The sequence below is a fragment of the Xiphophorus hellerii genome, chromosome 7 (genome assembly GCF_003331165.1).
Source record: "Xiphophorus hellerii strain 12219 chromosome 7, Xiphophorus_hellerii-4.1, whole genome shotgun sequence".
NCBI classification, from domain to species: Eukaryota; Metazoa; Chordata; class Actinopteri; order Cyprinodontiformes; family Poeciliidae; genus Xiphophorus; species Xiphophorus hellerii.
This window is the reverse complement of record NC_045678.1, coordinates 29459265-29480733: the sequence shown is the minus strand read 5'-3', so window position 1 is coordinate 29480733 and position 21469 is coordinate 29459265. Positions and strand designations below refer to the sequence as shown.

Genomic DNA, 21469 nt, shown 5'->3' with positions numbered 1-21469 from the left:
AAGGTGGCAGCCCATGGAGGAGAACATTTTTAAAAAAGAAATTAGCCAAATTTGGATGCTTGAAGCCCACAGAAAAGTATTTTTTCACAAATCTAAACTTCTGCAGATGAAAATTAATTCTGAGTTTAAACATTCAGACATTACTGATGAAGCAGATTCACAATTCGACCAGGTGTTTGCTAATTGATGCTGGTTAGTCTGAAGGAGCTGATTGGGGGTCAATATTGTGATTGATCCGCCTGCCTCTACTTATTGAACGACGGATTCCACTGTGGTGGAAGATCAATTTTGATTCTTATTATTGCTCATAGATATGGACCTGAGATTATCCTCCTGTAATAATACATTTATTTATTCAAAAGTCTTGTTATATATCTTTTTCAATTCTGATGGGTGAGGTAATTTTTATTAACTCAACAAAAAATGTTATATCGTTGTTGAGTTAATGTACAAATCTACATGCTCTTAAAAATAAAAAGTAAATATTTGTTGCACTTGATGTCCAAACATCAACTTTCCATCATAGATTTTGAAATAATTCTGCCTGTAAAGGAGAATATCTCATCACAGTTTATCAATGTTTAGATAAAGAAGTTTATTAAGATCTTACATTCATATCAAAACAGGAGCAATACAACAAAAATAGATTTTTATGACAACAAATTCACAATTTCTCTGAGCAAACAGTTGATAAGCTACATTTTGTACAATCATCTCATAGTCCTATTAAGTTCCAATATATCAGGATAAATCTTCTCTGAATATTTAGCTACTGAACTACAAAATAGAAAATTTCAAAGCAAAAAACACAAAATTTCACCAAGTATTTTTGTCTAATTTCTAGTTCAGTACCTTAGTACACAAAACTATCTTACGAGTAACTTTTTGGCAAGATATATTTATGTTTTAAGTAAATAATTCCTTAATATTGATTAAAGTTTTATTAATACTAGTTTTTTCCTTAGTATGAATAAAAAAACTAGTACATTTTTTATTAATACTAAGGAAATATTTTTTATTTATTTCCAAAACATACTCCTATATCTTGCTTAAAAGTTACTTATAGGTTAGTTTTGTCTTATTTCAAGTGTACTAAGGTATTTGCACTAGAAAATACTTGGTAAAATGTAGGTTTTGCAGTGTAGCTGGAGCTGTTTTTAAATATCTACATGAATAAATTAAAAGAAAGCAGGACATTAAGCTCAAACAAAGACTGGGTCAGTCAGGGGCGCCACGCACCGCCTAACTGTTGCATTTTCCCTTTGCATCACGCATTTCAACCTCTAGGGGGCGGTGTGTGTTCACAGTCCAGTGATAGTAGCGTCTTCAGGAGGTCTAAAGATTTCTGCAGCATGTTGGAGTCTCACTGGTTTATGTAGTAGGTTCCCTTCAGTTCGTTGGAATCGAAGGCTTTGTTATCCAGATCGTAGCTCGTCTTTTTAAGCTCGTCTTCTTCTCTTCTGGGCTCATCGTCCGCGCCGCCACCTTTTCCACAACACTTCTTGTACGCTTGGTAGGCTGCGGAGGGAAGCACGCACAGTGAGAAGCTGATCTGCAGGGCAAAAACATTTACTTCAAGCTATAAGACTGCAGCTAGCAACTATATTAATAAACGATTAATCTATTATTCTGACGATTAATCAATTATTCTGACAATTATTCAAGTGATCTGATTAAAAAAAAATAGCACAATGTGCATATTTTTCATTTAACTGTTTAAAATTATCTTATACATTAATTGAAATACATAAAAAATGCAAATATACAAATAATTGAACTTCTTTTTTTAGGTAAAAAAAACGAGAAAAAATGTATTCCTTAAAATGCTAAAATGTAGTATTTGTAGCAAAGGATGCATCTGCAGATAGATAAACCCTCTCTTCGATTTACCATCAATGTAGAGCTGATCTGATTATCAAATGATAAATTATTTAGTCAAAAAGATGTTAACGGTTTTTGTGTTTTTACAGTATTTGAGCTAGCTGAAGCCACTCGTAGAGTTCTGGGTTGAAAATATTTACAGATGAAGGATTTTTTCCTCTTAAATGCAAAATACATAGTTTTTGCATTGTTTTAGTTTAATTACTGCTCCTTGTACTTCTATTTGACAAATTACATGTTTTAGTCTGTATACTCTAGTAAATAATTATTTAATTACTTAGTCTATTTCAAAAAGCGATTAATTCTGATTCATCCGATTGTTTCCAAGTTTTTTCTATAAAATTTCTGAGATTCACTGAAACATTTTCCGAGACAATGTTTGAGTTTTGGAAAAGTCAAACATTTGAAAGAAAACATTAAGAATTTGTTAGACTAATCTCAAATTTTCTAGAAAGAATTCATGAACATTTCAGAATTTGTGACTTTCCAGCCCGATTCCAAGCCAGTTTCCCTGTGAGACTCTTACCGCTCACAGCACAGACGGCCGCAGCCAGCTGGAAGATGCTGTAGATGAGGGGGAAGGCAAACATGACCTCCAGCTCTTTAGGGCTGAAAGACAACTGGACGATGGTGCTGCACAACTGGGAGTTCTGGAAACCAGTTTCAAGCGCAATTGTTCGACATCTGAGAAAAAGAATAAACAATGAGCAACCTCAAAAATATCAAAACCTGTCATTACTGGGCTGAACAGGAATAGTTCCCTTTCTCGCTCACCTGTACCAGGGCTGACCCACGAACCGGGCCAAAAGGAAACCAAGGAAAAACCCAATGAAGGGGTAGATGGTTCCAATTATCCACAAGGAGGGAGCAATGACCCAGGAGGATTGGTAGAGGACGCCTCCAACCACGGCAATGATTATGATGAGAGCAAAACCCGTGATGGAACCAACCTGTTGAAAACCGCCGCAAGAAAAATTCACCAAGTCTGTCCTGGAATTTCCAAATAGATCATCAGAGCGGAAATCTAAAACGTTCCCACCTTCAGGATCTTTTTCGCAAATTGAGGCCACTTGTTTTTCACAAAAATCCCGACTGCAATGGGTATAAGAAGGGCTGCGAGTGTGATCCCTGAGCAAACACAGACAAAATGTCGGAAACAAATAACAACGCATTCAAAATGTGAGTAAGGTCCGTGAGCGTACCGATGCTGTCGAACGGGATCTTTATGGTGTCGCTGGAAGTCCAGACGCTGGTGTAAACGAACAGGCAGAGCGGCATCATGCCCAAAGCCAAGATGGAGGAGCAGGTCGTCATGCTGATGCTGCAGAGGCGGAAAGCGGAGATCATGTTTAGATTTACGACACCGGACACAACGAGACGATTTGATAAACTGAGGGGGAAAAGTTCTGGACTTCACTCATGTTGGCACTGAAGAACTAAGGAGTAAATATCAAACTGATGATTTTTGTCTAATTGATTATAAATTGGCTCAAGTTCACAGTGAAGAGTTGAAGTTAAAAAACAAAAAACAGAAGCAAGCTTCCAACCTGGAACACATTCAAGTACTTTCTGAAGTTCACAGAATACAGACCAGACCAGAAATAATTATTCCAGCTTCGTTTTGGCGCCCCCATGTGTCCCATGTGGTGAATAACCACTTTTTGACCACTGGTTCCAACCTCAAACCTTCTCCACTTTTAGAACCAGACGCAGTATCAGGATTTATGGTCAAAAGGTCTAAAAACACAAAATATCCACCCAAAAGATTTTTAAGTTCCAACTTAAAAAAATATAGTTAATTTGTTACATGTAATTGAAATATATTTGTCAAACTTACTTTATTTCTATTTGTTTAACATGACAACTTAACATATTTACGTGGATAAACATAATTTGATTACTTTTAAAAACTTTTTTAAAAATTTGGATCACCTGTTTTCTTTTTTACCTGTACCTATAAAACTGTACAGGAAATGAGAATAAATAAAAATGTAGTAGTAAAAAAAATGCAGCTCATAGTGCAAATATCTTATTTATTGAAGTGAGACTAATATTAATAACATTTCAGCAACTTACAAGATATTTTGTTCATGTTGTAAGTGAAATAATCTGCCAGTAGGAATAGTTTCTAAGATACCAGAGATGTGTGTACTTAAAGCTGTAGTATCTTTTAGAAGTTTTTTTTAAAACCTATTTGTTAAAACCGTCATCATGACAGTAAAGTATGAGACAGAAAAATCTGTGAAAAAAATTGAGCCAACTAGAAACAACCAATCAGAGCCTTAGCGCTGTTGATCGCCCTCATCCACTCCCTGTTCTGAATGCTACGGCTAGTTAGCATAGCTAATCTTAACGGCTGATAAACAATTCTCCTGTAACTGTAAGTTGCTTTTCTACCATTAGCACATTTAGGAGTACATGAGGATGATTGACAGCGCTAAGAACCGCCTCCTGGCTCTGATTGGTTGTTTTTGACCAGGAAGACTCAGGAATGGAAATCTCTTTAGATGACTAAAGTAGCTCACAGAGAAAGTGGAGAGCATCAATCTTTTGATAGATTATCTGTCTTATAATAAACTGTCACCAGTTGTAACAAACATATAAACTTTTTTTTTTAAATGTTGAGAGTCGATTGCTTCCTGGAGGCTTGGACTGCGATGAAGTTCTAAAATTGACCCAAGCGTTAACATTTGTCCGTGCCGTACGCAATGCGCCAGTTTGAAGCTATTAAGCTAACCGGAAATTTCCTGCTGTGAACAACCACCCTCCACTGTAAAGAGAGAAATGCCAATCTGAACAAATCTTAACATTGATTCAATATTTTGAAGCAAGGCCAACACCTCATGGTGAGAGCTGCTTTTAAACCAGGATAAATGAAACATTGACCAACATATTTAATGTGTAATAATAGCAGACATGACAGAATGTGATGTTTACTGACTTTGGGTTTTTATGATGTAAAGCACTTTGAACTGCCTTGTTGCTAAAGTAAAAATAAGCCGTCCAAGAAATTACTCAAGAGTGAAAAAGTATTTGGTAAAAAGTCTACTAAAGTACTGAGTAACTAATCAAATAATCAATCATTTAATATTTAAAAAGGACACCATCAGATGGACCAAAACATAAAGTTAAGTGGAAAGTTTGGTATTTTAAGAAAAAAATGACAATAATTCATATAAGGAAAAACAAATTACAAACTCAGGCAAAATAAATGTTTTCTTTCAATAAAAAACGTATGAAATTTTAACAAAATCTGCAGGCGTGTGTCTGTGTCTGGTGGATTTTTGGTTAAAAAGTGTTTGTTTTTCATTCAGTGTGTAGAAAATCCAGAAGTCTTACTGAAGTAAGAGTAGAAATACTTCATAATAAAATTACTCAAGGAAAAGAGCATTTTTCAAAAAGGCTACTCAAGTAAATGTGACCAACTCTGGCAATGGCCAGTCTGATTTAATCTACACATAACTTGAAATCAAAGTAATCTGGGATGTTTCCAGCCACGTCTCACCTCAGGTCCATGTCTCCGTCCAGCCAGTAGCAGATGATGTTGGAGCTGGATCCTCCCGGACAGCAGCCCATGACGATGATGACGATGGCCTGCACCGGGAGCACCCCGAAAGCCAAGGACAGCGCAAAAGCCGTGAATGGCATGATGCCGAACTGGCAGAGGAAGCCGATGAAGATGCCCCAGGGCCGCCTGATGTGGCCCCACAGCTTGGAGGCGTCCACGGTGCAGCCCATGGAGAACATGACCAGCGCCAGCATCACCGTGAGCACCGTGCTCATCACCACGCCCAGGATGGCGTTGAAGCTGCTGGGAGGGACGAGGCAGTCCGGCCCGGAGCAGACCGTGGCCAGAGCGTCGCAGCTCATCGTCGCCATGTTGGATAATGCGGCGGTTAGATCCTGGTCCAGAGGAAGATGGTGAAAGTGAGGGGACGACTCCTCTTCTCTGCTCTTTATGCCCACAGCTCAGAGAAATAAAGCTGGGAGGGATAATCAAGGAAGAAAAAAATAAAAAATTAACCAATACCTAAAGTTTTATGGGGTCAGTGTTCAGAGGATGGCGCATATAAAAAGAAATCCAACTGAAACATGGAATGTGATTGCTCTGCCTGCAACCTTTTATTGCCTCCTGGATAATTAAAACTTTATTGGGCAGCTTTGCTGCAGCATCATCATCCTCAGCTGCCAGCAAAGATGCTTTGGACATTTTAACCACAAGGGATTATGATGGCGTACTAGGGCCACTGTAGATTAAAAAGAGGAGTACATTTCTGCCAAAAAACTCAGAAATTTTCTACAAACAAGAAGGAGATTTCTGAGTTTGAAAAGTAGAAAATTTGACAGAAAAAAACTCAAATTTCGAGATTATTCTCAGAAATATTTAACAAAAAACACCTGTGAAATGTTGAGATTAATCTAAGAATTTTCTTTTAGAAAAACTTGGAACTTCCTGAACTTGAAACGTTGAAAATTTGCAAGAAAAAACTCAAATTTTGAGATTATTCTCAGAAATATTCAAGAAAAACAAAACACGGAAATTTTTGAATTTGAAATACTCAGAAATTTGGGATTCATCTCAGATCATTTTTGAAAATATGTGGAAATTTCTCTTTGAAAAGCTGAAAAAAAGTCAAAAATTGAGAGTGTTCCCAGGATTTGGAAGAAGAAAACTTGGACATTTCTCAATTTGAAAAGTGGGTAATTTGTTAAAATGTCAGAAATCTTTAGATTATTAGCGTTCAATTTGCATGTCGGTGTATTTTATTGTCCAAACTAAGGCAGGATTAGGGAACTTAAAAGTGTGTGAGAAATAGAGAACAAAATTTTTGCCAAACAATTTTGGGACTAATCTAAGACATTTTCTGGAAATAAGTGGAAATTCCTGAGTTCAATGTTGAAAATTTTTGACTTTTGAAACTCAGAAAATTAAAAAAAGTATTTATTTTTTACTTTTGAAAAAAATCCAAGTTTTTCTTCCTAGAAAATTTCTGAGATTATTTTAAAAATGTCTTTTTTGGCAAAAATATACTCCTCTTTTTTTATTTTTTTTAATCTACAATTGCTGTAATATGCCTTTGTAAGGAATAGCATGTCTTTGTACATTTGATAGAAAGTTACCTCCTCCAGCTTAATGTTTTTATTTTAATATTAAATTTTTTACAATGGGTGTTGTTCAATCAAGATATTTTCATATGTAGAAATGATTTACGTTTATTTTTACAAGATTAAGTGAGAAAAAAGTTTAAAGTGAATCAAAATACAAAGAGCAGACTCAGCTTGAGGTATTTTTGTATTTTCTACTCAAACATTGTGGATTTGGTTTGTTTGTCTTGTAAACTGGAATAAGAGAAAAACTTTTTTTTGGATACAATCGGAAAATCATTATTCAGCAGATTCCCTACTCCTCCCTTTGAGTTTGACAGACAAATAATCAAAACACGTGACTTTACCACTAATAACTTGTGGCACACAGAGTTTACAACATTTCTAAAAACCATAAAAAATCCCCATGGATGAAAATATATTTGGCATAACCGCCCAGTCCTGTAAAACAAATTATTCAAGGTTTGAACTGGAATTTTATTACATTTTACATAATCAGAGTTAAAGTTCTGAGCTGTATTTTAGATTTTAGAGCCTAAACTGGTGATTTCACACACACTAGATTTGCTTATGTTAAATTTTTAAAAATGTTTGGATTTAAAATTATTTTGTGCCCAGTTTTATCTCAGTGTGTGCCGTTTATATCTCTAAACATTAGAATTATGTCTGCTTTTAATGTAGGAATAAACGTTTCTGTGCAAACAAAAGACTTTAATTTACTTCTATTTTAAAACTAATTCAAAAGAAAATGTTCAACATGTAAATAACACGTAACCAGCAAAAGGTTCTGTCGCTGTTTAATTTTCTGAATGTCACATTTTTCAGCTCCATTTTTAGTTTTTATGCTACTTTATGTTCAAATAAGTACCAAATACTTCACAAAAGTAGTTTAAGACACTTATTTGAAAGTAATGAACATTCAGGATTTTTTTTTTTACCTGTAAAACAATAAAATTACTCTTTCTTTTGAGAAAAGTGAGATTTTTAAAAGCCAAATTAAAGGGCAGAAATCACTTATCAGAGCTAGAAAATTTATAAATCTCAAATGCATACAAATAAATAAATAAAATTCAAAAAATTGAGTCAGTCCCAACAAAACAAAACGCCATTTCTACCATGTGTGGCTGAAATCTGTCAGAGAAATCATGAAATAGACAAAAGAAAATATGCAATTTTAATGAGAATGTGTTAATTTAGTGTCTGGCAAGAGAAAAAGAAACATAAATATCAAATTAATTGCAAATATCAGCAATGCTTTTGCAGCCAATCTGGCTGAACTCAAACGTTTTAGTTAGATAATCCATTTTGTACTAAAAACAAACATACCATTTATGTTTGCAATGATATCAATGTTTGTTTTCCATCCTCCCATAATAATTTCTAGTTTCACAAGGTTGTAAAACAATAAAAGGAAAAAACATCCAAGAAGGAGTTTTATAGATGTTCAATAAGCTGCACATGCCAGGTGTGGAAACAATAAAAAAATTCAATACGACTTATATAAAAGCATTAAAACGCTTCTTCAAATTCAAGTGCACCAAAGTTTTAGTCAGACATTTAAAGGGAACCATAATCTTAACAAATCTAAAGAACGTTCTTACCTTCATGAGCGGAGAGACCAGCTGCTCCGGTCTGGAGGAGAGACGCCTAACTGTGTAGTTAAAGGACAACCAGGCAAGCAGTAACTGAAAAGTTCTTTAAAATCATTAAAACAACATGGAGCTGCAGATACAGAACACAAGCTGCCTCATTAACAAACCCAGTCCATAAATTAAACATGTCATATCCATGAATTGCACACAATCTGTTATTCACAAGTTTTTATTTATCTTAATTAGTGACTTTCTGCTTACAGTGGCAGAAAATGTAACATTACTGTCAGAATTTTACAATCAATAAAAAATATGAGTAGAAATTTGGTCTGAAGGAAAATGCCTAAAGGTAATTTTAATCTGGAAACGTATGTATATCCTAATTTTAATCTGGAAACGTATATCCTAATGTAATGAATATGTCTGCATGTATAAAAAAATGGAAGAGGACTTTTCTAAAATAAAGATGATTAAGTCCACAGTTTGGTTTCATTTTGCTGTAATTTAGGTGAAAATGACAAAACAGAGAAATGACTAAGTTCTGCAGCCATAAATTGCACTAAAGTAAGACTAGAAGTACTTCAACATATTTTTACTCAGGTTAAACATGATGTAAACAAACAAAAATATGAAGTTATGTTCAAATTCCGGCATTTTAGGGACTAAATTAATACAAATAATTACAAAATACTTTTCTAAACAATATTTTCAATCACACACTCAGTCTCAGTAGAAAATGTTTGTGTATTGTGTGTTAGAATAGGACATAAAGTTTTATTGTGCATTTAAAATGGTTCAACAGACTCAGCAGACAGAAAAAACAACAAAGACTGGAAATAAACAAGAAGTCTCACTTTGACATAAACTATCTGAATGTGTGTCTGAATCTTATGCGTTTTTGGTTCAAGCATGTATCCAGAAATTTTACTCACATGAAAGCCGGCCATTTAAATGCACAACATACAGATAATATTAAGATAAAAATGTAAGTTACACGTGTTAAAAGTGGAAATTTTGCTTGTTAAAAAAATGTTTCCAACCTGTACTGTAAAAGAAATTTGCATAATTCTCTAAGAACGCGCGTCTCAGATACATATGAGCACAAACATTCTTGTTGATTTTTTTTTTCATCGCAACATTTATTAATCTTTTATGACGTCATTAAAAATATCATTTATGTAATTGATCTTCCTGGTCAGCTGATGACGGCTCCTCTCTCTGGAGGGAAAACGTTTGCATACTCACTGCTGTGTGCATCGCTTAACCGGCCGCCATTACACGCTCACTCATAATGCCGCTCAAAATGTGCTTCTTCAACTCGCACTTTGGTCTCACCTGTTAAAAAGTCGGTGACACGGGCTGGCGTTGCCGTGGTTACCCAGTGTTTTAAATGGACAAGCCATTAGGTTTGTGACAGGAACATAAAATCCAGAGAGTTATCGCTGGAGGAGGAGGGGGAAGTTTTACTGGCACGCGACTTTAACGAGAATATGGCGACGGCTTCAACAATTTCACCTCCTCATCATTTGCAGTAAAAACTACAATTAAAGGACAATTACAAAGCTTTCTGTGGTCAATCTGTTGGTTTAACAAACTGTTGCTCAACATCTAGTCAGACGCGCAAAAGAAAGAAGTTCCTACTCAACTGGAATCCAATTAGCCTTTTAGTATTTTTAGCATTTTTTGCTGATCAAATCTTTACAATGAATATCATATTTTGTCAGATATTGACCCTTTGTAACTACGTCACTTATTAATGTCGGAAGTGAGGGACGGGAGTATTAAACAGAGCGACTGAACTTGTTCGAGTCGAGCTAATTTGTCTGTGAACGTAACAGTTGGGGTTCACAGACGGCGGTGTTTAGAAACAGTTAGCTTAGAAACCGACCCACAGCTCCTCCCTCCTGACGCGTTGATCAAATTACTCAAAATGCTTCCAAAATGTTTGAATGTTTAAGACATTTTTGTAGCTTCCAGTCAAATTACTAAAGCCATCCGTATCATCAACCAACATACGAGCTAGACAGGAACAAATAACAATAGTTACAATCGTTTTCACCATCCGTTGTTAAGCATAGCCCATTGCATCCGTACAGTTCTTTTCATTAATACTAGCAATTGCAGGTTTTTCCATAAACATTCACTCAAACATACTTCAGTCCCACTTTATGTAACCTTCTTCCATAAATGACTGAAGCTAAAATTGAGTTGCTTTTGATCCTTTTTTCAGTTTTTTTGCTGTTAACTTTTCAGAATGGCTACATTCACAAGAAAGCTACCAAAATAAAAGCATATAACCTCAACAGTACAATAAACAAAGGTAACTTTACTCAGTTGACCTTTGCCATTTGAATTTTATTGTTGGCAAAGATGTCATGGCTCTTCCTATGGGGTTGCTCACAGTGCACAAAATTTCCAGTAAGCTTCATAGCGTAGCGTCTTCACAACCAAGTTGGCTCATTACATAGCAAAACGTTAGCGAAAAGGTAAAACCAGATATAATCACTACCCGGAGTTGGTGATTATAGATGAGGGTTGGAATGTTGGTCAACTGATAAACCGAGAACTTCGTCTTTCGGCTCTGTTCTCTTAACCACAACAGACCAATACGAACTAATCCATCAGTTGTTCTTCTCCATTTTTCCCTCATTTGTGAACAAGACCTGAGATATTTAGGACGCATTCAAACCAGCCTCGTTTACTCCGCTTTAATCCAACTCCAGTCCGTTTGCCAAGAAAGTCCGGTTCGTTTGGGGAGATGTGAACGCACAATTGAACTCTGATGTGGTTAAGTCTCGGTTCGGTTGAAGTGATCTATTGCGTGGCTTGAATGCATATGTGAACGCCAAGCGGACTGGACACCACTCCAACAGCAAGAAGTGGACTGCACGCAGGGCATTCTGGGTAAATACAACCAAAACAAACATGTTAGCCTAGCGCTAGCAGGAAAATGGCTCGTGATCTTTTACCAAAGACAAAAGAGAAATCCTACAACTCCTAAAATCTGATCCCACTCCACTTTTGTTTACATTTTGTGAAGAAGGAAGTTGAGCTCAGTGTCTTCTTCAGAGGTTTTTGTGTTGCTTCCTTCGGTGGTTCTTGGTGCAGCGCCCCCACAGGTGAGGAGGGGAACAGGTTTTTAGATTAGTTTGGGTCGTTTGGTACAGTGCAGTGTGAAAGCGAACCAAAGCAGCTGAAAATGCAACAAATGTTGCAAATTTGGTTCCGACTGAACCGAGTTTACCGGACTATCAGGTGTAACTTGGGGCAGGACTTTGACACTCTACTCTTTAAGGGTTCAGGATAATGGACAATCCACATGGGCTGATTTTCATCCCTCCTTGATAAGAGTAATTTTTAGAAATTCATCACATACACTTGATTTTAGTGTTTTAGTTACTCTAAAGATTTTATCCTAACTTATTTTTCCAAATCAGTAAAAAAACTTTTATTTCTTTTCCTTTTAAGTTGAATGCAGCCACATTTCAAGCAGAGACCATAAAACATATTCACATTGCTGTATAATGTGACTCATTCCTTTATGTAGATGAACCTCTACAGGGGTCAATGTCCATCAGTGGAAAGTCTCCATATCTTTTTCTTAACTTTGTCCACAGTCCTCCTGTTACCTGTGAGACGATCCAGTCAGTCGGATAAATTCCCAAAATGTTTTATCTCCTCTTCCTTGTGGGTGTATCAGATCAGATCGTTATCTGAGGGCAGATCTCCCAAGATAACAGCCAAGCCAACACACAAACCTTTGCACACCTAGTTACACAACAAAAGCAGCAGATACTTAAAGTTTACTGCAAACTGAATAAAGGACAGGTTCGATGGAGACGAAAACATAAAAGCTGGCAACTCACATAAAATCTGATAAGCTTCCTTTGAGGAATGATCTTTTTCCTCGTTCCGCTGAGTGACACACCAAACACGCCTTTTATGTTTCAGCAAATTCAGATACGCAATCAGGAGGCTTTTGATCCTTTACTACTGGAAATATTTCCATTACTAATTTACAAGAACTTAATTAAAAGTGTTATTAAAGTTTTACTAGGCTTTTAAAGTTGAAGACTGTTATACTCAAGGTTCGGGGGCCAAATCTGGCGTACCATAGCTTTTTAAGTGGCCCTCTGGACTCCAGAGTTAAAACCTTATGTGCTTAAATTTTATTTTATCAATCAGGGTTATTTTTTGTTTGCTGCCAAATCAAATCAATCAGTCCCTCCAGTTTTTCTCAAATTTACAAAGTGTCAGTGTGCATTAATTGCTAATTTTCCTCTAAGAATGGTCAAAAACGTTGGGTTAACAGATGCTAACTCCCACCTGCAGGTGGCAGTGTTCCTTCCTTCCTCTCCTCTGCTGCCTCAGGCGTAAAACAAAAAAATCAGATTTACGGTCATACATAAGCGCAAATGTCGCAAAATTCTTTGCAAAGACTTTTAATTTATCTACAGAAAACCAGCAATTTTGATCTCAAATGAAAATCCAAAAAAAACAATCATTAATTTCTGGAGTGACGGATCAGTGTGAAAAGATATTGAACGCAGTACTCATCGAATGCACACACAGTTATGCACCTAGAATAAAAGTTTTAATCTAGACCTAATTTGACCCAAATACAGCGCATATAGGAGACTTGGTCAATCAGGAGTTATGTTTAGAAAATTAGGTACAATAAAGGAGAGCATTGAGTTATTATTCAATAAGATTAGCTACCATAACTATGCAGATGATACTCAGCTCTACCAGGTGACTCTGAACCCATCCAATCACTGAACGGATGTTTAAACCCAAACACACTGACGTTATTATGTTTGGACCGACAGAGGAACAATCTAGACTCAACGCACAGCTTCAGTTACTGCAGCTGGAAACTAGAGATCAGGCTGAACTCCGACCTGAACCTTCAGAGTCACATAAAGACAGTTACAAAGTCGGCCTTCTATCACCTGAAGAACATTTCCGGGATTACAGGACTAATGTTTCAGCCAGATCTAGAGAAACTCATCCAGCGGCAGCAACTGCTACAGATCAGAGAACGGACTTTAAAATATTTCTGTTACTTTATAAACGGCTTAGCAGTAAAATACACTAAAGATCTGCTGGTTCTGGTTCTGCTCTGCATCAGAACCAGAACCAAACATGGAGAAGCAGCATTTAGCTTCTATGCACCACAAGTCTGGAACAAACGTCTAGAAAACTGCAAAATAGACGAAACACTGAGTTACTTAGTTGCTTTTGAACCATAACAAATGGAACATTAGCCAACATATTTGATGTATTTTGATGATGGCGCTTGACAAAATGTTATTAGTTTCTCAATTGGTGACTATTTTTGTGTTTTTATGATATAAAGCTCTTTGTCTTGTAGATTGAATGAGTGAAGGCCACCTGAGCAGGGAATTTGGTTTTGGTTAAATGTGGCCATGATGTGCATTTACCAGCCATCAGGGGTGGAAAGAAATTATTGTAACCAAATTTTGGAACCAGTGGATTTAAGTATTGCTGTGTACGGTGTCAAATTCATGCCAAAACTTGACAGGAGCAAGATTTTAATTCACCACTAATGAGTATTAACTCTTACATGCTTAAGAGACATTAGGAAAGTGTAGAAAGCAATAACATGTCCATGATTGGTCACTTTCAGCTATCTATTGCTAGATGAGTCGATGCAGAGTTTTATAAATTTATCACATAAACATACATGCTTCATTTTTACAGTGGCATATACAGTTTACAACATTGTCATAGTTTAACAGGTTAGAGAGTTTGGTGGCTAATAGTTTAAGCTAACATTTAGTTGCCATCTGATAAAGGAATCAGCTTGAATCCATGCTGCTAACTTTGGACCATCAATGTGACTGTATTATTGTTTAAAACTTGTATTTCTATTTGCTTTGCAGAGCACTCCACTTTTTCTTGTTGATATTGTTGTAGGCTTTGCTTTGTGAGTTTGTGATTAGCTAGTAATCTGCAACAATAGTGACAGATTTCAGCTGATTGATAAATTAAATGGACCAACCAAGAAAGCTGCTGGTTGAGAGAAAATGGAAAGAGATGAAAGATATAAGACTAAAAGATGGACGTCTTTATTCAGCCTGTAAAGGTGTAACACATAACAACATGTCTTAATGGTTTTAACTTCTTTTGTTTACTACTGTTGCGTAATGAGTTGCCTGCACTACACAAGTTTTATGTGATCATAAAACTTATGAAACACATTACTTAATCCCTGAATGGTAAAAGGTTTTTATTTTACACATTACTTCCAGGTAAAGTGCTTAGTTTTTTATATTTCATTTTAATTGTGCTTTTATGAACATTATTTAAAAGCTGCACATGTTTCCCTACAGTTTTTTGACCTTTGCTGCTAAGATGTGAAACACTGAAACTGCCTCTGCTTTACATAAATAACCCATAGAGATCCCTGCTGTCTGGGCTAAACATTAAAAAGGTTTACTGTGATGCATGTTGCATTTTATTTCATCCAGTCTTGAACCACAGCATTTCACCAACATCAGCTAAAATATGATTATGTTCTTAGCCTCCGATCCAACAGGGTGGAGAATGAAAAACAGATGTTTCTATTTGGAGAAACCTGCACTTTGTATCCTCGAGAAACTCGCAAAGTTATAAAATACAAGAGGAAACTTACGCAGCATAATAAAACAGAGCAACAACTAAAATAACATCTCATGATGTCCTTTTTGAATATTAAATGATTGATAATTTGATCAGTTACTCAGTACTTGAGTAAACTTTTTTACTAAATGCTTTTTTACTCTTGGACGGCTACTTTTTACTTTGAGTAAAAATATGTTGAAGTAGTGCTACTTTTACTTGAGTACAATTTCTGGGTTCTCTATCCACCGCTGATTATATCTGGCAGGACATTAATAAGATTTTTAATTCAAGAAAATGTGAAAAACAATCCATCAAATACCAAACATGTCATTTAAAGATTTTATTAGAAAGAAAACCGGAGCAGCAGCAGACATGTATGATTTAGGACGTGTGAACAGAAAACAGAAAAAAGCCTCTGCAAGGTCATGATTCAGTGAAACTCTCTGGTGTTTTATCAACTTTTTGACGTCTCTCTCAGCCTGGTGCTTCCGGTCACATGTGTAACGAAGCATCTCAGCAGGTGGATTCCCCAATAATTAACAGAGCTGTGAAAAAAGAAAGGAATGAAAAGGTACATTGAGTTCAGTCTTAATGGTAACTTATTAAGTCATTTTCATGAACTCAGAAGGTGGAACCCTGAAGTGGGTAAGTGCAGCACCAGGACAGTTTATGGTGAACACATACAGTCAGAAAATCTATATTTTGAAAAGAACAATCTTTTCAAAATATAGACTTTTATCTCAACAGAAATGTACAAATTTGTCCAGAAAACCAGCAATAACTAGATTAAGTAATCCTGGTAAGACAAAATTTAAGACTTGTGATTAACATATTTAGGCCAACTTCCTTTTTTAAATTAATTCAAGTCATTTTAAGTCCATAATTTTAGATACATGAATTTAAGACTTTTTAAGGATGAGTGGAAACCCTTATATCCACCATCTTACTGCCTGCGTCATTCAATCAAACCCTCTCCATCGCTGGTAATGCATTCTGTGCCATTTATGAGGCATTATCTGTGCCCTTTGACCTTTTAATTGACTGTCAGATGCTTCCGTAACTGTCTGATGACAACACTTATTCTACCTGGAGGACATTCAAGACCTGATTCCCTATTGCTGGCCTGCATGTGGACCAAATTACATTCTGCATGTTTGTTATAAATCCAAATGTAAATTTTGCAGAATTGATGAACATCTTTAGTGGTTTTACTAATGTTGCAGCAACTGAAAAGTGTGTGTGTGTGTGTGTGTGTGTGGGGGTGGGTGTGTGTGTGTGTGTGTGTGAGGAGAGAAAGTAAAAGCATCACCTGATGAGAAAAGGTTGGGGGAAGCAGCTGCTGGTCTGAGTGTTGATCACATCCTGAAATTTCAGCAGGTTGGTCAGCAGCGCCCCCTGCCCACATTTATCTATCTTCGTCACCACCATCTGAACCGCAACATGTTCAGCAGTTTAGACTTTTAAAATCCTCCAAAAAAATACAACATTTATTCTTCAAAATTAAAAATTAGTCAGGCAATGATAACAGTTTGACAGTTAAATAAAAAAATAATGAAAGTTTGCTGTAAGAACTTAAAAACAATAAAATTTTTTACTTTTTAATTAATTACAATTTCCTTCCAAGACAAAATTAGTCTTGGAATTATTATATTTTTAATTCTATTAGCTTTTAGTTATTTGTTGTTAAAAATATTTTTGCGCACTTGCACTAGCTGCCCACTAGATGGCAGAGTATGCAGCGATAAAATCAATGAAGTCACCCCAACTACTGCTGTACAATAAAGAGAACTTTTAATTATTGATTATGATTAATACACATACACGCAGAGCTTAATAACCCGACAGCGTGAATAATTGAACGCTGACTCCCTCCAGAGTGCCGGTGCTTCGTTATTCTGTCGCAGCGGGGCGGTTCTGGGTGTTTTTAAATAGCTGAGTGGGAACGTTCAGCATTAATTCACTGTGGACACGATGAGCATCTGGGAGAAGGATGAGTGGAAGCTAAAAAGGAGGGAAAAAGGGGTTAAATCCCCATGAAACACTGCAAGGTCCAACATCGGACAGTTCGGACGCCGACGGTTCCAGAGACGGTTTAAGGATTTTTATGGATCAGTTATGGATGCAAATCTTTTATGATTTCTGTATTAGATTGAAATACAGCTATGTCAGAGTGGAAGAACCACAGTCTTGGTTCTGTTGGACTCTGTTGGCCACAGTTTAAGAGCTGAGTCGGACTCTCTGGACCAGTACTGGACTGGTTTGGGTCTTATATAAAGAATAGGGACTTGTTTGTGTCAACAGGTAACTTCTCATGAGAACGGACAGAAATCACATGCGGGGTACCACAAGGTTCAATCCTGGGGCCCCTCCCATTTAATATCTCCATACTCCCACTGGCTCAGGTTATATCAAGTTACCATATCTATGTAGATGATACACAGCTCTACATCACAATGTAAACGGGCGACAATGGACACACTGAAGTCGATGTTTCAACAATAAATGTGTAGAGGTGCCACAACTTTCTCCAGCTGAACAGAAACAAAACTCAGGCTCTATTTGGACCTAAAGAGGAACAACGTAGAGTTTAGAAATTAGCAATCAGGCCTGAAATCTGGGTGTAGTGATGAACTCTGACCTGAACCTTCAGAGCCACATAAAGACAGTTAAAAAGTTGGCCTTTGAGTCATATTAAAATACATTGATCACTGATCAATGTATTTTATATTTTCTTGATGATGGTATTTGATAAAATGTTTATTGCTTGTTTAATAATTCATTCTTGTAATATGTTTTTATGGTTTATGCTGAAATGTGGTTTACAAATAAACTTTACTTGACTTATGTTGGAGCTAAATGTTAGATATTTGTTTAATTTAACTCCAAAAGACGAAAACGTGAGATTTTTACCACATATGGACATTTGGTCTCCTCACACATCTCCAGGGCAATCTGGTCGGCTGTCTGCAGACCAACACTGCCGTCCACCAACAGGAATGTCCTGACTAGACTGGAAGAAACCAGACATCAGCAAATTACTCACATCACTCACCAGAAATAAAATACAAATATGGCTCTTCACTGATGAATTTTTAAATCACTTCTTTCAGGATCCAAATAAATTCTCACAACATAAAACAGCAATGAGCTGCAGCACCACCTGGTGGATAAAACCACAAATACCGAGTGATGAAATAAAATGTCTATCACGGCAAAGAATAAAAGATCTCAGCTTTGTTTGACACAATACTTGGATTTACATGTTAGACCAGCACTTACTTTTTCCTGGTGTAAAGATAAGGCTCCACCATGTCAACAAAGTCTCTGGGCGCTCTGTGTCCGTAACCCGGCATGTCCACCAAGGTGAACGCTTTGCCCACTTTGAAAAAGTTCATCTTCTTGGTGTGGCCCTGAAGGAGGGAAAACAAAATGCTTGAAAACTCAAAATAAGAGGTTATTTACATCCAACCTTTGAGTTTATTATTTTGTCGCTACAGCAGCAGTTTCTTTCTAATGTTTACTGATTTACTGTATGTTGTGTTCTATGAGTTTTATTTTGGTGTTTATGTGACGTAAAGCACTTTGAACTGCCTTGTTGCTGAAATATGCTATACAAATAAACTTGGTTGATTGATGGATTAAAAAACAATGGCAACTCAAGATCTGAAACAATGACACCGTTGACAGGACAGAATAGCCATTGTGTTTTTCTTTCATTTTTTTCCCAAAAAGCTTCAGTAAAATAAAATATGACAGATTTGATTAGATCTATAACTTACATTCTTGGTTCAGAGTCAAATGATCAACCTTGTAATTCTCAGCAGTGACAGTTTTTTGCCAGACAGAAGTAATCAACCTGTCTGAGCAGAAACAAAGGGAAGCTGAAAGGTTCTAGGTGAAGTTTCTCCGGCGAACTCACTGGAGTTTTGGAGACTCGGACTTCCACCTCCGGAGTCAGGGAAAACAGAGCTTTGATGAGCGACGACTTCCCCACGTTGCTCCTGCCGATGAAACACACCTGAAAACACAAACTGAGGTGAATCACTTCGACTCTGCACTGCATCCCAATAACCCAGAAATGACCAAAAAGCCCTGCTGACGTATTTTTGTGGTTTTTACTCCCATCAGAGTACCGTCTCTGGACGCGACTCGGACTCATCCGTCTCGCCGACAGCTCACAGACGGATGGAGCGGGAACCGACCCGGCATGCTGTCCGGTCTGAACGATGCTAAATCTGCACATTTATCATCAGCTGCCTGCGCCTGCTTACTAATGCATGAGGCTGCAGGGACTGGAGAGATATTATGGTAGATGTTTTACAGACTTGGTCTATATTTCTAGAAGATAGCAGGAAGTTTCGCTCTTCTTTTCTTCTGCCGTCCAGCTGTGCTGGTTTTTGTTCTCTGACATAATCTGCAGCTTCATTGATTTTATATTTAAAAAACATTTATTTACAGACAGGATTCAATGATAAAAAGCAATCCTGGAACTGAATTATTATTATGTTAATCTCAGTTACTGTTTTTGTTTTTACTTAAATGTATGACGGCATATTACAGCCATTCTATATCTAAAAAAGAGACAACATTTTAAGCGGCGTGCCAACCTCTGGCTGTTTCAGAGCGGGAGCGTGGTCCATCCTCTCTGCAGAGACATAGTAATCGATCCGGTGAGACGGTGAAGAACAGAAGAGCTTCTCCGCCTCCATCATGTCCTCCACGGAGGGATGAAACAGCTGAAACTGCATCCTGTCCACTGACCTGAAAAATGACTCCAGCTGATTAACAAACATCACCCAGCAGAGAGTTTGGGTTGAATGCATCACAGAATCTCATCTGAGCACCTGTCCAGGTGCGCCTCCAGGCTGCTGAAGGGGTACAGCAGGCTCTGCATCTTCTTGGGAGGAAGTGAGGTTGCGTTTCGAAGCGAGGACAGTTTGTGGACGCTTCGACTGGTGAGGTGAACTGGAGCTCTGGACCGAAGCCACAGAGCGACCTGGAGACAAAACGTCATCCTTAGCTGACCTCAGATCTGCCTGCAAGCTGAGGGAAACACACACAGATCAGTGTTTACAAGTCTGTTACAATAAAGTCAGGCTCAAACACAGTATTTGATGCTATTGGTACATTTTTTTATTAAACAATCAAAGTGTCTTTCCTCATCACATCCAAGCAAAAATAAGTAGAATATTTAAATCACCCTGATTCTGCTAGACATGAATTTCTCCAGCAATAATCAATCAACTAAATTAACTGACGTTTCTTTGAACAATATTAACTCCAGGGCCAGGAGGTCAGACGTTCAGATTTACACCTGCTACTTTCATTCACTGTTATTCTGGTATATTTTCTGAAACTCTTCTGACACAAAATGATGCTATTTGCATAAGATTACATATTATGCATAATTTTTTTTACAAATGGTTTTCATAAGTGCCATTATTAAGTTCAGTCCTTATCAGAAATGAAAACTAATCCCCTTTTTTCTGAATGTTGTGTTATTTTAGCCTGACAGTAGCAGAAAGTTTCAGTAACACTGATTGCAGTGAAAAAATGAGGACGTTGTAATTTCTGCTAAATTTTAAATCTACCTGGATATCCTATGTAATTAACCCAAACATCTCGTCTAATTTCGTCCATTTTAAGTTTTAATTTGACCCTGATTTCACACAAACTCGTCTATAAGTGATGTTAATTGGATATTTCGACGCCACGTGTTTAAACTATAGCACCGTTACCTTTTTAAAAGCTTCTCTCATCTCTTGTTGTTCTGTTAGATCTCCTTTATTCTAACATAGCGACGTTAGAATAACAGAAAACAACAACAGAAAACTCGACATTAAATCCCTTATTTGAACAGTTTGGTAACAAAACACAGGTAATATACAGAGCGAAGCAAAAACTTACGAATGAAATCCTTTGTTCCATAAAAAAGATAAACTCCCTTATCGAGATTTATCCCTCTTTATGTCATAATTCAATAACAACAACAAAAAAAGAACAAAAATGTTTTTAAAGCATGTAGTTTTCACTCTTCCCTACCATTACTGCTCCATGTTTACAAAATGACTCTTCTTCGTCGTCGCTTATTGGCCGGTAGCGCCTCACCGCCACCTACTGGGCGAAAGTGTTAACACACCTTAGAGAAAGTTAAATCTCCATGAAAAACCGGTGTATTCTATTCAAGAGTGACCTGATTTGAGATTGGATTCTTCTTTGTCAACAAAAAGAAAATTTTTAATTCCATCTAAAAAAAGAAAAGA

The 21469-nt window shown here is 36.8% G+C and overlaps 2 protein-coding genes across 4 annotated transcripts; both read right to left on the bottom strand.

Annotated features, from left to right (window-relative positions):
* Nucleotides 1-1078: 1078 nt before the first annotated feature.
* On the bottom strand, nt 1079-13729 carry slc10a2 (solute carrier family 10 member 2). Its single transcript, XM_032568330.1, has 7 exons — nt 8589-13729; nt 5387-5864; nt 3084-3202; nt 2921-3009; nt 2656-2831; nt 2408-2565; nt 1079-1518 (listed from the first exon to the last, which is right to left on the bottom strand). Exons 2-7 carry the CDS (start codon nt 5758-5760, stop codon nt 1364-1366), a joined length of 1071 nt encoding a protein of 356 aa, XP_032424221.1. The 5' UTR covers nt 5761-5864; nt 8589-13729; the 3' UTR covers nt 1079-1363.
* Nucleotides 13730-15531: 1802 nt separating this feature from the next.
* gtpbp8 (GTP binding protein 8) lies at nt 15532-21304 on the bottom strand. 3 transcript variants are annotated; one of them, XM_032568334.1, is made up of 8 exons: nt 21249-21304; nt 20051-20249; nt 19814-19967; nt 19126-19224; nt 18486-18616; nt 18117-18216; nt 16516-16634; nt 15532-15751 (listed from the first exon to the last, which is right to left on the bottom strand). In XM_032568334.1, exons 2-8 carry the CDS (start codon nt 20218-20220, stop codon nt 15661-15663), a joined length of 864 nt encoding a protein of 287 aa, XP_032424225.1. In that variant the 5' UTR covers nt 20221-20249; nt 21249-21304; the 3' UTR covers nt 15532-15660. The 3 variants fall into 3 exon arrangements, with proteins under 3 accessions (XP_032424225.1, XP_032424223.1, XP_032424222.1); XM_032568332.1 differs by having other exon boundaries at nt 21114-21295; XM_032568331.1 differs by having other exon boundaries at nt 20051-20202; nt 21114-21295.
* Between the last annotated feature and the right edge of the window lie 165 nt (nt 21305-21469).